Genomic DNA, 17,207 nt, shown 5'->3' on the forward strand with positions numbered 1-17,207 from the left:
ACCACGTGTTTGACAGTAACTACTTCTTTCTCCGCCAAAAGAAATACAGTAACTATTTCTTGAGCTACTTGTCTTGTCTCGCAATGCAATTCTGACTTTCGAAGCAAGTGTACTGATCCAAAATTACAAATAGATATTAGATCTACATGACACACACACGATCAGAAATACTAATAAGTAATGACTGAGATAGATTATTCCAAGCGTAATCTTTTCTAGTATATAAATCGTAGTACATCAGAAAAATTCACCACTGCATTACCCACCAAAAATTCACCACTTCAGACCATTAGTTCAAGAAGGTAAATTTGTAAAAAATTTCGTGCATGGTTGAGCACGAGCCTATGCTTTGAATTTCTGCTGAAAAAACGAAATTCGTCCGAATTATGGCCATCTCCGCCTAAGCATCAAGTCCTAGGGGAGCTTCAAGGTATCTCCAAGCATTTCTCTAGCCGGTTGACAGGCCTATGCCCTTGGGTTGCAAAGGGACAAAAAAGCGACTATCCAAATTTAGTGAGAATTCTTAGATGTCGCTCGTTTCACAATTTGTTAGACGCCGCTGCGCACCACTTTTTCTATCTAACTCTGACAATTGTCACAAATAAGGTTGCCCTTGTCTCTAGTGATATTGTGAAAATAATGTTATTGTCGACTTGTCGTCATGTCTACCGGAGTTCAACTACAATGAAAAATATAAATATTTAGATTCGGAATGAGGGAGAACTGTGTCAAACATGCAAAGCCTGTATTACTTTATCTTGCTTTTAGCAATTTAAAGTAACTTCTCTGAAGTGTGTAGATGGTCCAGAAAACTACAACTCATATGACAGGAAGATATAAAAACTTCAAGTATGAAGAAAACCTTTGTCTAACTTGGAGAACCTCTAGTTAAAAATTATAGCTGCAATATACATTTAGCATTACATAGCACGCATCCAGCATTGTGTTTTATATTCAGTTGGAATCTTGTTTAATGACAACTACAAGCAGTGTCGTAGCCAGGCCCTAGGCATGGAGGCACAATCCTTTGCTGATTGTTCATCCCTGCACCTATCTTTCAGATTGTATTATAGTGCATGGCATTATTTTACTTTGCAAATTGTCTTGCACAGATAACCCTTTGTTCATCAGCCCACATCCCACAAATATGGGGCATTACATGATAAAGGTGAAGAACATACCCGGATTCCATTAGACAAATTCATCGAAGAAAGCATCAGAATAACATCTTAGCTAAAAGTTTATCTCCAAGCGCCATCGCTTAGGGTCAATCTTTAGAAAATAAGGTCAGTACAGTATCTGAAATTTGTTAGAAATTACAAACATTACTTGCAGAGATGCTGAGCAAGTAGATAGTAAATCACACTGTAATGGCATGACTAATAACATTCAGTATTACACGAGCTTCCATTGTTCAGATGTGAATGTATCCAAAAGAAAGTAACACCCATAAAGATAACTGGGGCTACTAACTTATCAAACGCATAGGAAAACAATTGCCTAATCCATGTGTATGCTACAAATATCTGCCTGCACACATTTTTTATCTGCGTTTTTTTAATAAAACTTGCGCTAGGAATAGATGAGCCAGAGGAGGGAGAAATCTGACTGTACTCAAGGAGCTCACTGCATTTGGGAGGTTCGTCGCTTGACGCCGGCGACCGTGGTGGACGGGGAATTCCCATGGTGTGCATCTGCATCTGTAGCAGAGGATAGGAAGAGAAGGTGAGGTATAGGGGTGGAGGATCCCAGCCAAAAAGGAAGGAGGGACTAACCTAGGGCCGCCGGAGATGCGCCGGCGAAGCCCTGCCCGAAACCCTAGCCACGGGGGTGGTTCCGAGCGGGCGGTAGAGGACAGGAGCGAAGAATTTGAGGTACGCTCGTACCGTGGGGAACTGCCACCGGCCGGCATCCTCCTGCGCCTCCTCGACCCCGCCTCACGGCGTCATCCTGCGCCTCCTAGACCCTGCATCCTCGCGTACGTGCGCCGCTTCCTAGACCCTGCATCCTCGCGTACGTGGGCCGCCTCCTCGCCCCAGCCGTAAGCCGGCGACCGGCATCCTCCCGCACCTGCACGCCGCCCTCCTCCACCGCGCCTCCTCATCCTCCTGCACCCGCGCGCCATCCCTCCTCGACCCCGCCTCCACGCACCCGCACACCGCCCCCTCGGCCTCGCGTCGCCGGCGACAAGGCCCCGCCACGAGCTCCATCGCCTCCTCGCCCGTCAGCCCTGCGGTTGAGGACGGGAATAGATAAGTCAGGGGGCGTTACGAAAAAACGAAACGGGAAGAAGGGCCAAGGACTGCGGGTTCTATTACAAAAAATCATAGGGGCTTTTTTATAAAAATACCACGACGGACGACCAGAAACCCTATTTGCTTTATTATTAGGGAGAGATTTGTGTCCAACTCTGATGGGACACATAAAACTTTTGAACCCTACTAGGCTACTACACCCACGAACCAAACATTTCCTTTCCTGATTACATCTTCCTCTCAGTGTTCTCCTTCAGTTTTCTAGATCCATGAGCCGCTAGTACCCATTTTTGTACCGCGCATGTTACAAAAAAGAAAGCAAAACCAAAACTGGTGAGGGGCTAGCTTACACGTTGACATACAAGACATAAACCTTCGTATTTACAATGGATGTGTTCGGTTGCCGGGAGCTCCTATGCAGTGCTGTAGGCGCTCATTAACGAACCAGCGCCTGCAGCATCACTGCCATGGGCCGCCCACTAGCATGCTGTACAATTTTCTTTTTTCTGTTGATCCAATAGAAAAATATGCACAGATTTTTTATTTGTTACAAAAAAAAATATGAAATCAAAAAAGATTTACAGATTTAAAGAAAAGGTTGATCCATTTGGAAAAAATCATATCTTTAAAAAAGGTTCATCAATTTTGAAAAAAGTTCATCAATTTGAAAAAAAGTTCATTTCAATTGATAAAAAAATTTATCCAATTTTTAAAATAATATTTAAATTCTTAAAAAGTTCATTAAATTTTAAAAAAATCATAGAAATTAAAAAAAAGTTCATGTATTTTAAAAAAAGTTAATTGAACTGAAAAATATATTCATAAATTGAAGAAAGTTCATCAATTTTGATAAAAATTCATCCATTTTAAAAAATATGTTCATCAATTTTTTCAAAAGATCATCGGTATTCAAAAAAGTTCATAGAATTTTAATATTTTAGAAAAGGTTCATCGATTTCCAGGGAAAGGTTTATCAATCTTAAAAAATATTCGTTGAAATTTATATTTTTTATCAATATTTAAAAAACTTTATATAATTTTTTGAAAAAAAGTCGTCAATGACGCCTAGATGGGCCGACCCATTTATGTATGCCACAAGCGCTAGTTAACAAAAATGCATGTTAAATAGCGTCTGCGGCGTCAAATAGAAAATGCCTTGGTTGCCTGTATTAGGCCTAACCTGGCCTACGTAAAAAGAAACTGGATTATTTGGGTCACTCTGTTTATTTTTGGGCTTGCATAGCACGAAACTCAAAGCATTTTTTGGACTTGTCTCGTTAGGAACGTTTAAATTGATAGTTTTCAACGAGTCAGGTTGAGTTGAGCCACATCGAGTGCACATGGGGCGAACCCCTTGCATGACAAGAGGCTGGAGGAATGCGAGCTAGTACACAACGTGTACCTGATATCTCCTTCTAACTCCACTCAGCTCCTCCCTAATCTCATTTCTTCCTTCTTCCTTCTAATCCACCCAACGGTGCTTCAATTCGATATAATCTCTGCACAAAAATTATGCATATCGATGTGATAGTTCTATTTTTGCGACCGGTTCGTACTTTCGTCGATAGTAAATGCTCAATTTTATGTTCACATTTGGAGCTATTTTGAATGATTTTTTTCTAATTCAACTCGCACAGTCAATCGTTCGAAATTTCCTTTGTCCAGCATCTTAATCTCTCAGTTTCACACGACATTCATGTTGCAAGTTTTTTGTTTCGACGATCGTAAATGAAAAAAATCTACATCTTTCTCATTTTATACATATGCATATGTGTGGTGTGATTTAAGAGACTACTTAATCATTCATCTAGGCCGGCGTGGTTTCTCTTGATCTCTTCTCTCGCATCTTGCCGCAGTAGAGTCATCGTCGTCGTCGTTCATATCGGCCTTCTCTCCATGATCCTACTGCACTCACACCATCATGACGCGCACTGTATTTCTCACCTTCGTCCTTTGCCTCAGAGCCCTCCTATTCGTCCCTCTCCCGCGTCCTACTACACTGGAGTCGATTTCGTGGTTCATCTCGGTCTCCTCTCTCTCGTCCTACCACACTGACGCTGTCATGGCGCGATCACTGCATTTCTCCTCCTCCGTCCTCGATCTTCGCGAGGACATTCTCTGCGGTGATGAGGCTAGCAACTAGTTTGCCGCGCCGTCGACGGGGTCGCTCGTGCACAACCCCGTGCTCGTCGTGTCGGACGCGGAGTCACGACCACCATCCACCACGATCGCCATGGCCCAACACGCACTACATTTCTCCTCCCCGTCATCTGCCTCATCGCTACTCCGCATAGACTTTCTCTACAGTGGCGACGCTAGCAACTAGTTTGCCGCGGTGCCGGCAAGAACATACACCCGAGACTCCGCGCTCATCGTGTCGCATGCGGCGCCACGACCACTGTTCACCACAGTCACCATCTTCCAACACGCACTGCATTTCTCCTCCCTCGCCATCCGCCTCAGCGCTCCCCCGTAGGACTTCTCTGCAGCGGCGACGCTAGCAACTAATTTGCCGTGGCACTGACAACAACACTCGCCCGAGACTTTGTGTTCATTGTGTCGGACGCGACGCCACGGTCACTGTCCACCGCAGTCATGAGTCACATTGTGTGTTAAGTATAATTTTTAGTTTTAATCATATCTCGTGTATACAACCAAACACTGTATATTTGCATGACGCAAGCCAATGCATAACATCAAACACTATGACAAAATTGCCTCTTTAATGTAAGAGAACTAGATGCGAGCAACCGAACAATATGTATATATTAGTTTTTTGTCAGTATTTTCTCAACCAGCTTCCTTTTAAGTCAGGCTGAGCTAGCGAGGCTGCAACGAGAAAGCAACCGAGCACCGCAATGTATCTATATAGAAACTACGACGCAAGAATGCCCAGCACGGCGTACAACACGTACCGTGTGTGTCCGGCATGAACCCTGTTCGTGACGTTTCAAGCCGGGTGTTTGGCCCCGCTTTCCACAGGCCCGCCTGATCTCTGAATATGAAACCACGAGTCCAAAGGAGCACGCACAGAGGAAAAGGACTGCATATCCAATCACACCGCTCACTGGTGGAAAAACAGGCTTCCGTCCAGCCCCATAAGTCGCGAAGCTGTAGGAACCGCGACTAATGGGACCTTTAGTCGCGGTTCTGGAGGTGAACCGCGACCAAAGGCCTGGGCCCAGGGCGCTCGGTGGCCAGCTGGTGCACGTGAGGGGCTTTAGTCGCGGTTGGCCAGGACAACCGCGACTAAAGGCCTTCGGGCACCTTTAGTCACGGTTTGCCAGGCCAACCGCAACTAAAGCCCCTCCCCTATATATACCCATCCAGCAGCCAACACTTAGCCATTTAGAGCCATTCTCTTCACACTTAGGGTTTAGGTTTGCTTTTGGTTCCTCTTATGCACATAAGGTGTTTGATGAAATGCCCCAAGAGCATGAAACAAACATGACATGAAGTGTTGGAGCCACACTCCTCGATCGCGGTTAGCAACTTGATGAACCTTTGATGTGTCATTGATAAAATATGCATGTGTGTAGTTCATTGTTTAATTTATATTGTTTGTAGCTAGTTAGTTTAACAAATGCATGATGGTTAATTATATATTTTATATTATAATAATGCAGATGAATCGGCAATGGATGTACGTTAACCGACTCTCCGGCGAGTTCACTACGAGTTTGAAAGATTTCCTCGTAGTGGCTAATGCGAACAAGCGGGGGGGTTTTGTTATCTGTCCATGTGTTAACTGTAAGAATCAGAAGGGTTACTCTTCCTCAAGAGATGTTCACATGCATCTGCTTCGGCACGGTTTCATGCCAAGCTATAATTGTTGGACCAAGCATGGAGAAAGAGGGGTTATAATGGAAGAAGATGAAGAAGGGGATGATTTCATCGATGAAAGCTATCTTGCTCATTTCGGTGATACTTTCATGGAGGATGCTGAAGGTGAAGGGGAAGGTGAAGAAGAGGCACGTGATGATCCCGTTGATGATCTTGGTCGGACCATTGCTGATGCACGGAGACGCTGCGAAACTGAAAAGGAGAGGGAGAATTTGGATCGCATGTTAGAGGATCACAGAAAGGCGCTGTACCCCGGATGCGATGATGGTCTGAAAAAGCTGGGCTGCACACTGGATTTGCTGAAATGGAAGGCAGAGGCAGGTGTAGCTGACTCGGCATTTGAAAACTTGCTGAAAATGTTGAAGAATATGTTTCCAAAGGATAACGAGTTGCCCACCAGTACGTACGAAGCAAAGAAGGTTGTCTGCCCTCTAGGTTTAGAGGTTCTGAAGATACATGCATGCATCAACGACTGCATCCTCTACCGCGGTGAATACGAGAATTTGAATGAATGCCCGGTATGCACTGCATTGCGTTATAAGATCAGAGGCGATGACCCTGGTGACGATGTTGAGGGCCAGAAACCCAGGAAGAGGGTTCCCGCCAAGGTGATGTGGTATGCTCCTATAATACCACGGTTGAAACGTCTGTTCAGGAACAAAGAGCATGCCAAGTTGTTGCGATGGCACAAAGAGGACCGTAAGTCGGACGGGGAGTTGAGACACACCGCAGATGGAACGCAATGGAGAAAGATCGACAGATGGTTCAAAGATTTTGCAGCTGACGCAAGGAACATAAGATTTGCTCTAAGTACGGATGGCATGAATCCTTTTGGCGAGCAGAGCTCCAGCCATAGCACCTGGCCCGTGACTCTATGCATCTACAACCTTCCTCCTTGGTTGTGCATGAAGCGGAAGTTCATTATGATGCCAGTGCTCATCCAAGGTCCGAAGCAACCCGGCAACGACATCGATGTGTACCTAAGGCCATTAGTTGATGAACTTTTACAGCTGTGGGGTGGTGTCCGTGTGTGGGATGAGCACAAACAAGAGGAATTTGACCTACGAGCGTTGCTTTTCGTAACCATCAACGATTGGCCTGCTCTTAGTAACCTTTCGGGACTGTCAAATAAGGGATACAATGCATGCACGCACTGCTTACATGAGACTGAAAGTGTACATTTGCCAAATTGTAAGAAGAACGTGTACCTTGGGCATCGTCGATTTCTTTCGAAAATTCATCCAGTAAGAAAGAAAGGCAAGCATTACAACGGCAAGGCAGATCACCGGCCGAAGCCTGCGGAACGCACTGGTGCTGAGGTATTTGATATGGTTACATAGAGGAGATATGGGAACTTGACTATGGACCCTCCTTTAAGGTCCCTTTGTTCCGGTGCAAATGGTTCAAGCTAACAGGAGGTGGGGTAAAGGTGGACCAGCAATACGGAATGACAATGGTGGATTTCAACAATCTTGGTTACCTTGACGAACCATTCGTCCTAGCGAAAGATGTCGCTCAGGTTTTCTATGTGAAGGACATGAGTAGCAAACCGAGGAAACGGAAAGATAAGAAAACGATCAGTACATCATGCGATGATCCAAAGCGCCACATTGTTCTTTCAGGGAAAAGAAACATCGTGGGAGTGGAGGACAAGACAGACATGTCAGAAGATTATAATATGTTTGCTGAAATTCCGCCCTTCAAAGTGAACACCGACCCAAGCATTAAGTTAAATGATGAGGATGCTCCATGGATACGGCACAATCGTAAGCAAGCAGGGACACAAGGGAAGAAATGATGTGTAATAATTTATTGTACCAAACTTTGTTGAATGGATCATGTGAATTATATTACCCGTGATGTGTTTGGTGTCCATTTTCGAATGATTCGAGATACCACTGATGATACATGAAATTTGGAGTGATTTAGTCATACTCCTGCCTAGGCGTATAATATGCATACTCGTAGTCTTCATAGCCGCTGTCGTCGTTGTACTGGTAGTCGTCGCCTTCTAAGTTGCCGCCGTCGTCGTCGCTGCTGTCGTCGCGGGCGGCGCTCGTGGCTCGAACTGAGGGTAGCGCAGGCGGGGGATATCGCCGGCCGTGATGTAGTCCATGACGCTCTGCAGAGTCCGGCTGTACCACCATAGCCGACGGCCGGCCTCGTGGAAGTTCCCAGGAGGCAGACCGTCCTCCTCATACCTGGCGAGCGCCCTCTCACGCCGATTGATGAAGAAGGCGTCCCAAGTATGCTGGTTATCGGGATGCCAGCGGGGATTCATCCGCTGCTCCGGCGTGAGGTCGAGGTAGTAGTGGTTCGTGATGGCCGCCCGGCGCGCAGTACCCTGAGGGACGGGAGGGACCGGCACGCCGCCGGCGCTTAGGCTCCAGCCGGTGGGGACGCGGTAGCCCGGTGGACAAGGGTAGTTCGAGGCGCAAAGCTCCTCCACCTGCTGGTAGGTTAGAGTGGGTGCGGTGGAAGCCATGAGAGAGTGATGAGAGATTGTAGAGATGTGATAATGCTGGCCAAGCCGGGCTACATATATGTAGTGAGAAATGGCGGGAAAAGTGGGAGCGGGAAGACAGGAGGCGGGAAGACAGGAGGCGGGAAGAAAGTGGCGGGAAGAAAGAGGCGGGAAGACAGGGAAGAAATGGCGGGAAGAAGAGGAATCCAGAGCTGGTCATCTAACCTTTAGTCCCGGCTGGTTGGTGCAACCGGGACTAAAGGCCAGACCAACCGCGACTAAAGGTCGTTGCGCGCGGGGAACGCAAAAACGACCTCTCAGCGGGCGGATAGGAGAAGAAAGGGGCGGCGCGCTCACGGCTCGGGCGAGAGGCCTCTCAGCGGGGCATCACAGCCACCGCACCAGGCAGGCGTGAGCAAGATGGGTCGAGGCCGAAGGCCGGCCCAGGCCGGGGGGGGGGGGAGAGAGGCTGTGGCCAATGTTCCCTTTGAATGGATTCTCTTTTTTCTGTCCCGTTTTAGGCAGATTCAATGTATTGTCTCTATGCATATTTTTCCTACGAAAATATGCTTAGAAAACAGAAAATAAAATGTTTGAAGTTTCTATAAAAGCAATGATGATTTTTCTGAAAAGAAAAAGATAAAAGGTTCTGAAAATAAAAGAAGATTTGGGGGGGGCCTTTAGTCGCGGTTGGTCTGGCAAACCGCGACTAAAGGTTACCCTTTAGTCGCGGGTCGCCTCCCCAACCGCGACTAAAGGGGGGGGGGGCGCGGGAACGCAAAAAACCCGCCAAAAACCCTTTAGTCGCGGGTCTCGTCCCCAACCGCGACTAAAGGGGGGGTTATAAATACAGTGCGGGTCGCCTCCCCTGCCGCCGTCTTCTCCATCTCTCTCGTCTTCTCCGATTCCAACCGTCGCGCGCGCGCCGAAGGCCTGCCGCCGCCGTCGCCCTCGCCGTCGTCGTCGCCCTCGCCGTCGTCGCCGCCGTCGCCGCCCTCGCCGTCGCGGTTGGTTCACCCCTATCCTTCATCTTTCCCGCGCCGCGCCCGCCTTTCCTCGCTTCCTTGGAAGAACGTCTTGGAAGAACGAACGTCTTGGAAAAAGAACGTCTTGGAAGAACGAACGTCTTGGAAGAACGTCTTGGAAGAAAAAGAACGTCTTGGAAGAACGTCTTGGAAGAACGTCTTGGAAGAAAAAGAACGTCTTGGAAGAACGTCTTGGAAGAACGTCTTGGAAGAAAAAGAACGTCTTGGAAGAACGTCTTGGAAGAAAAAGAACGTCTTGGAAGAACGTCTTGGAAGAACGTCTTGGAAGAAAAAGAACGTCTTGGAAGAACGTCTTGGAAGAACGTCTTGGAAGAAAAAGAACGTCTTGGAAGAATGTCTTGGAAGAAAAAGAACGTCTTGGAAGAAAAAGAACGTCTTGGAAGAACGTCTTGGAAGAAAAAGAACGTCTTGGAAGAAAAAGAACGTCTTGGAAGAACGTCTTGGAAGAAAAAGAACGTCTTGGAAGAACGTCTTGGAAGAAAAAGAACGTCTTGGAAGAAAAAGAACGTCTTGGAAGAACGTCTTGGAAGAACGTCTTGGAAGAAAAAGAACGTCTTGGAAGAAAAAGAACGTCTTGGAAGAACGTCTTGGAAGAACGTCTTGGAAGAAAAAGAACGTCTTGGAAGAACGTCTTGGAAGAAAAAGAACGTCTTGGAAGAACGTCTTGGAAGAAAAAGAACGTCTTGGAAGAAAAAGAACGTCTTGGAAGAACGTCTTGGAAGAAAAAGAACAGAGACTATCTATTTAAAAGTTTCATCGAATATAAAAAGTTTCATCGAATATGAAAAAGAACAGAGACTATCAAATATGAAAAAGTTTCATCGAATATAAAAAAGATCATCGAGTTAAAAAATCATCAATTTAAATAATTAATCAATCTAAATTGAAAAAAACTAGCAAATGAACCAGCGAATCGGCGGTCGGCCAGTGCAAAGCTGAAGCAGCAGGTTCACGGTCAAAAACTCTAGTTAAAACTCTCCGTGACGCCGTCGTCTGCCGCCCCGTCTCGCGCTCTACCGCGACACCCTCTCCCACCCCTTCCTCGCCCCCTCCTTTTGCCACCGCCCTTTCGCCACCGCCACCGCCACCGCCCCCCTTCTTCACTTAATTAATTTGTTTTTACTACATGTTTTCAGGACTGACATAATGGCGGACGATAGAGCTGACCCGATTATGGACAACTATGATCCGGACGGTGAAGCACATATGTTCGGCATCATAAACAGCGATATTCTATATGTGCCGACCGGAGAAGAAGAAGATGATATCTCTTCTTATCTGAACCTTGACGGTGAAGATGAAGGGCGCCGTCAGCAAGATGATGCCGAACAAACGTCGATAAACGATGATCTTCAAATGGAAGTAGCAACCACCTCCGGCGCCGAGGTATATATATACATTGAGCCTCTGGTGATACAAACTAACTGATTTGAATAAATATGTGTGTACTAACGCGCGCGACTCTCTTTCTTATTTTAGCCCTCGGCCGGATCGTCGAAACAATCGAGTACGTCGTCAAAGCGTGGCGCAACCAAGACGATGAAACAAGGAGAAACATGCACCATCGAGGTTGTCGACAGTGCAACCGGCAGGCCGCTGGAGCCCCGCAAGAACGCCACCAAGTTTGTCAGCCAATGCGGAGCCGTTGTTAGAGACAACGTCTCGATCACCGTCCAGGAGTGGAATGAGCCAAAGAAGGCACGAATTGCTGCAGGTTTCACTTTTGTCGATAAGAGAACAAAAAAGATTGCTTCAAGAAGCTTATGGAACATTTCGTTCTACCTCCGGAATACAACAAATTCGATGAGGAGGGTAACAAGATTGAGGAAAACAAGGAGAGGAGGAGGCTAGTCAAACAGTTCGCTCTTCATAAGATGGCCGACGCATTCCGGAAATTCAAGCAAAATCTAGCCCATGACTTTGTCAAGCAGAACAAGACTCCGGATTTCAAAGGACAATATGAGAAACTGAAACATGATTGGCCAGAATTTGTGAAGCAAAAGAAATCGGAGCAGTTCATTCAAATATCGAAAAAAAATAAGGAAAATGCGGCTAAGAAGGAGTACAATCATATTATGGGGCCAGGAGGGTATCGCATTTTGTTGCCTAGGTTGGAGAAGATGGAGAACGAGCTGAGGGCGCGAGGAATCCGTCTAGGTACGGAGGGATGGGACCCAAGGGCCAAAAGCTGGTGGTACGGGCATGGGGGAACGCTGAACCCGGAGACAGGGGAGTGTGTTTACCGGGGCAAATTAATTAAACCCACCCAAGCCCTTATTGACGCAATGAGGGATGCTCAAGAGGGGAAGATCAAGTTCAACAGAGAGAACGACGCGCTGACAAAAGCCCTCGGGAATCCTGAACACGGAGGACGTGTACGAGGCATGGGGCACATTCCGTGGAAAATAGGGTTCCCCCAGAACGATGACCCGTACGGTTACAGAAGCCGTAAGAGAAAGATGGATCGGGAAGCAGATGTTGTGGCGCGGTTGGCATCGGAAATGGATGTGATGAAGAAAACCATGAGTGTACTAGTAGCCGAAAGAGATGCAGCTCGGGTGCAGCATGAAGATCATCCAGCGGATCTCGGAAGCCAGCAGCGGAGAAGCAGCGTGGCTTCCACGGAGGCCCCACCGGCTGGTGCAGATGCACCGACGACCGAAATTAATGCACCGGAGCCTCTGGTGGTCGAAATTACTGCACCGGAGCCTCTGGTGGTCGAAATTACTGCACCGGAGCCTCCTCGCTACCCCGTGGACGATATAAAGGAGATGAAAGAATGTCATCTGTATTATCCTATCGGGAACATGTCCATGAAGGTAGCCATCGGCAGTGCTTTACCATGTTTACCTGGAGCACTCCACCACAACAACCCCATTCAAGATGGCTATGCTCGTGTCACGGTGGAGGACATAGTCCAAGGGTTTGAGGACCTGGAGATTGACATTGCTACACCTGAAGGGGAGAAAAGACTTGGAGATGTCAAGCGCCATTTCATTCTATGGCAAAAGAAGTTTATCAAGTTTCCAGGCGAGGCGCCAAGGACAACAAGTCCACCCCCCTACGGTGGTGGTGGTGGCGGTGGCGGTGGTGGTGGTGGTGGTGGTGGTGGCGGTTCACCTACACCTCCGTCACGTCAGCCGACGCCCCCCAGTCCACAACGTCCGGCGGGTGATCAGACGCCGCCCCCCAGTCCTCGTCCGGCGGGTGATCAGACGCCGCCCCCCAATCCACCTCCGGCAAAGAAGCAGAAGCAGAAGCAGTCCTGGATTATTAACCCGGACCCTTATGTACCTAAGACCACAAAGGTACCGGAGCCATCACTGAAGCCTCTCCCCACAAGGCCTTGGGAACGTAGTGCCGAGGAAGTCGACGCGGCCGCGGCTGCTGATTTGGAGAAATGGAAGGCGGACTGCAAGAAGAAAAGAGAGCCCGAGCCCAAGCCAGTATTTTCTGATGAGCAAAAGAAGTGGGCTAAGTCATTTTTGAGCACACCGTCCCAAGCCGCGAAGAATCTGCCTGACGACTATGCACGTGAACTTCGCAGGCAGGCACTCATGTTCAAGGAGAACAAAGAGCGGGAGAAGGCCGAAAGTAAAAAAAGCGGGAAACAAGTTGCCCAGCTCGGGGAACAAAGTAAACAATCGATTGCCCCGCTTATAGTGGAAGCCGCCGGTCCGGATGCCCCCGAGATCATACAAGCTGCGGCAGCACAGGGATTGACTGCAACGAGTGCCAGAGAACAAGCGGCCAACTTAGGTATTACTCTTCGTGAACTGTTAGGCCTTGATGAGGCGCCAGTGAAGGAGGTAGTAATTACATATGTCAAGAATGGGCCTCTCGTCGAGCCTGCGCAGGAAAAGGATCTACCTCCACAAATGAAAGGTCTGCTGAAATGGTACAAGGGTTACATAAAAAATAAAAGCGCCAAAGATTATATTTATGCGGAAGTTAGACATGAGCATCACTTCAAACATTACTATGTACAAATTGAACTGAGTGAATTGTTCCAGCTTTTCAATCTGCGCGATCTCGACAAATCTATCATCAGTTGCTACGTTCTGTAAGTGATTTATTTCTACCCCATCTCGTTCATATTGCCTGCACTATATATATGTCCTAACTATATTGTTGTGTCCGCTATTATACATGCAGAATGAAGATTAAGGAATGCAGAGTAAGGAACATCCATGATGTTGGGTTCATTGACCCACACATCGTTAATGGACATGTGTTGGAGCATCACCCCGCCGACATGGAGGCAGACCTGTGGCAGTTTCTTACAAAGCAGGAACTCAAAAGTGATATTCTATTTCCTTACCATTTTGGGTGAGTGTTTCTGTCTTGAGCACATTCTCTTTTGTTTACTCCATGCATGGTATGTGGCCGGCTAATCGATGAGTTATGCATGACGTACTGTGCATGTATCGTGTCCGCAGGTTCCACTGGATTCTGCTAGTAATTAAAGTTAACACCTCAGAATGTCTCGTTCACGACTCTCTGAATATGGATCCAAAGCTTTGGGGCGGCATGAGAAGAATGCTGCAGAAGTAATTATTTTCATTCATTTGCGCTCTATATCGATCGGCCTATTTCGTTCATTTCCTAATATCAAGTAACTAATAACTCTCTTGTTCATTTAATTTTCTTTGCCTCGTAGGGTTTGGAGACGGTTCGTAGATACAAAGGTCGGTGAATTCAAAAAAGAGCTAGAATTCAAAAGGTCAAAGCCGAAGAATGCTGGGGATATTCAGCCAGCGGGGACCAATCTATGTGGATACTATGTCTGTGAGATGATCCGGAGATACACCTCTGAGCGGGTTCCGAGTGATACCAATGCTAAGAGGAATAACCTCCGGATGATGCTTAGTCCAGAAGCTCGCTTCCGACCACTTCAAGAGGAACTAGCTGGATGGTTCAGCAGGGAAGTCCTCCATCCTAAAGGAGAACACCATTACGAGGACGTAGAACTTTATATGCATTAAATTATGTATGGAAACTTGTTCAAAATTGTATATGGTCATCCGATGATATTGAATATATATTGTATATTCCTCTTGAATTCTTTTTGGTTCTAATTTCAAATTTGTTTGAAATTGTACATTCATATGCATGTATGTAGTACCGTAGAATATATGAAATTCCTTCAAAATTAAAATAAAGCACAAAAGAAATAAAACAATACAAATTAAACAGAAAACAGGTTTAGGGGGGGGGGGGGGGGGCGCGCGCGCTAAAACCCTAAACCTGTGGCGGCCTTTAGTCGCGGTTGGCCAGAAGAACCGCGACTAAAGGTCCTCCGCCCCGACGGCCGCCTGGCGCCCACGTGGACGGGCCTTTAGTCGCGGTTCTTAAGAAACCGCGACTAAAGGTGGGGGGCTTTAGTCGCGCTTAGTTGGTCGCGGTTGCGCAACCGCGACTAATGGCAGTTGCGAACCGCGACCAAAGGCCTTTTTTCCACGAGTGGCTGTGCGACTACGTTCGTACGTGCTTGGGCCATCTATACCGTGCATCGCAATGCACGTCAGACCAAGTGAACGCGCGCGAGCTTCGTCCGTGATGCACCCACACGCATCAAACTGGCCGATTGCTATTTAAGCTGGACCTCTCCCACAGTCCCACATCGATCTGAAGCAAGGCAGATTACCAGCCAGCTAGAGAGAGGTCAGCTAACAGCTGATTGTGGACACCTGCATATCCAAAACAAAATGGCTTCTCTCACAAGTAGCCCGTGGCTTCATCTCCTACTGCTTCTCGTGGCCATGGGCACGTTCGCGGCAGCCGGTGGCAGCGGGAACCCCACAGCCGGGTTCCAGAAGGTGCAGCTCGCCGACGGCGATTTCCAGGTTCAGAGCCCCTACAACGTGCCGGAGAGCCAGCGGTTCGAGTACCGCAACGGCGTGCGGACGTTCTGGGTGCACCGAAATGACAAGCCCTTCAACACCGCCACACACACCAACCCGCGCTCCGAAGTCAGGCTCCGAGTAAGTACATATCACATTGTTGAAATTCCTACGTTCCAGACCCGCCATGGCATCACATATACTCCCCCCCTTCCTAAATAAGACATTTTAAATATTGCACTATGAACTATATACGGATATACATAGACATATTTTAGAATGTAGATTTACTTATTTTGTTCCGTATGTAGTCCCCTAATGTAATCTCTAAAATGTTTTATATTTTGAAACGGAGGGAGTATGAACTACTCTGCTCTTTCAGGACCATGACTACTCGTCGGGGGTGTGGCAGTTCGAGGGCTACGGCTACGTGCCTTCGGGGACCTCCGGCGTGTCCGTGATGCAGATCCACAACGAGGAGGGCGCCGCGCACTCGACGGTTCTGATGTTGCATGTCTACGACGGCGTCCTACGGTTCTACAGCGGGGCGGCCGTCGAGGCCAACATCTACGACCGGTGGTTCCGCCTCAACGTGATGCACGACGTCGGCGCATCCACGGTGGCCGTGTATGTCGATGACGAGCACAAGTTCAGCACCAACGTGACCCCTAGCAAGTCCTACTACTTCAAGTTCGGAGTCTACATGCAGCACCACGACCAATCCAGCTGCATGGAGTCACGATGGACCAACGTCACTCTCTATACTAAGCACTACTAGACCGTAGACAGCCATATGTGTTATAATACGTACTAGCGTGTTGTATATGTTTACACCACCCTATGTATATTACATTATTGATTACCATCAGAGTTTGAATAAATTTCGTTGCTTGGAGTAGTACACACACATGTGAACCCTAGGGGCATGTGACTTATTTTTCTAATTTTTTAATATATATTTTCATTCCGTACTCTAAAGGCAACTCCAACCCTGAGGCAAGTGTACACTGTTTTTATCCACTTTTCATCTGTCTAGATCTGCTGCTAGGTGCGATGTCCGGTCTTGCTCGTAATTTATTGGTCAGTCTAACCAACCGACTGACGCGTTTCGTGTGCGCACATCATTTTTTTATATATTTTTTGCATACAAATCTAAACATTGCCTAGAGTTTAAAAATCAAGTAGTTTATTACAACCAGATAAAAATCTCAAAATTTACAAATCAAATAAAATTTGTATTATCATAAATAAATTAAAAATGTAAAATAGCTGATATATCTATTGGTTGTCAAGGTGAGTCCACATATGCTTAGAGCATCTCCACCTGCTCTCGAGGACACCTTTTTAGGCTCGGTTTAGGCTTTGGTACGCTTTTTTGCCATGCCCGTGACTTCTTTTTAGGTTCTAGCATGCCCGTGACTTCTTTTCGAGAATGTTTTTTTCCTAATATATATAGTTATTTGGTAAAGTCTTTTTAATACCGTTAAAGGAGTAGACATATAACAACCATTTATTCGATAGGTTAACCACCGAACACTCCCGCTCGAGCCCCCACAGAAAAGAAAAAGGGTGATCTATATGAGCCAGTCATCATTTACTTGTCCTCTTTTCTGCATCCGATGATTCAAAATCGCGTATTAAGAGCATTTTTGGGAAATAGTTGGTGGCACAGAAAAGAAATAGTTGGTGGCACCAATTTTACATATTTGGCTCGGGACAGATATATTTTGTGGGAAAGTGGCTGCGTATTTTTGGT

At 46.9% G+C, this 17,207-nt stretch overlaps 1 protein-coding gene across 1 annotated transcript; it reads left to right on the forward strand.

The window, feature by feature from the left end:
- Positions 1 to 15,250: 15,250 nt before the first annotated feature.
- Positions 15,251 to 16,331, forward strand: LOC123439491 (citrate-binding protein-like). Its single transcript, XM_045116202.1, has 2 exons — positions 15,251 to 15,592; positions 15,834 to 16,331. The coding sequence occupies exons 1-2, from the start codon at positions 15,317 to 15,319 to the stop codon at positions 16,227 to 16,229; spliced, it is 672 nt and encodes a 223-aa protein (XP_044972137.1). The 5' UTR covers positions 15,251 to 15,316; the 3' UTR covers positions 16,230 to 16,331.
- The last annotated feature ends 876 nt before the right edge of the window (positions 16,332 to 17,207 follow it).

This window comes from Hordeum vulgare, chromosome 3H, assembly GCF_904849725.1.
Source record: "Hordeum vulgare subsp. vulgare chromosome 3H, MorexV3_pseudomolecules_assembly, whole genome shotgun sequence".
Taxonomy (NCBI): domain Eukaryota; kingdom Viridiplantae; phylum Streptophyta; class Magnoliopsida; order Poales; family Poaceae; genus Hordeum; species Hordeum vulgare.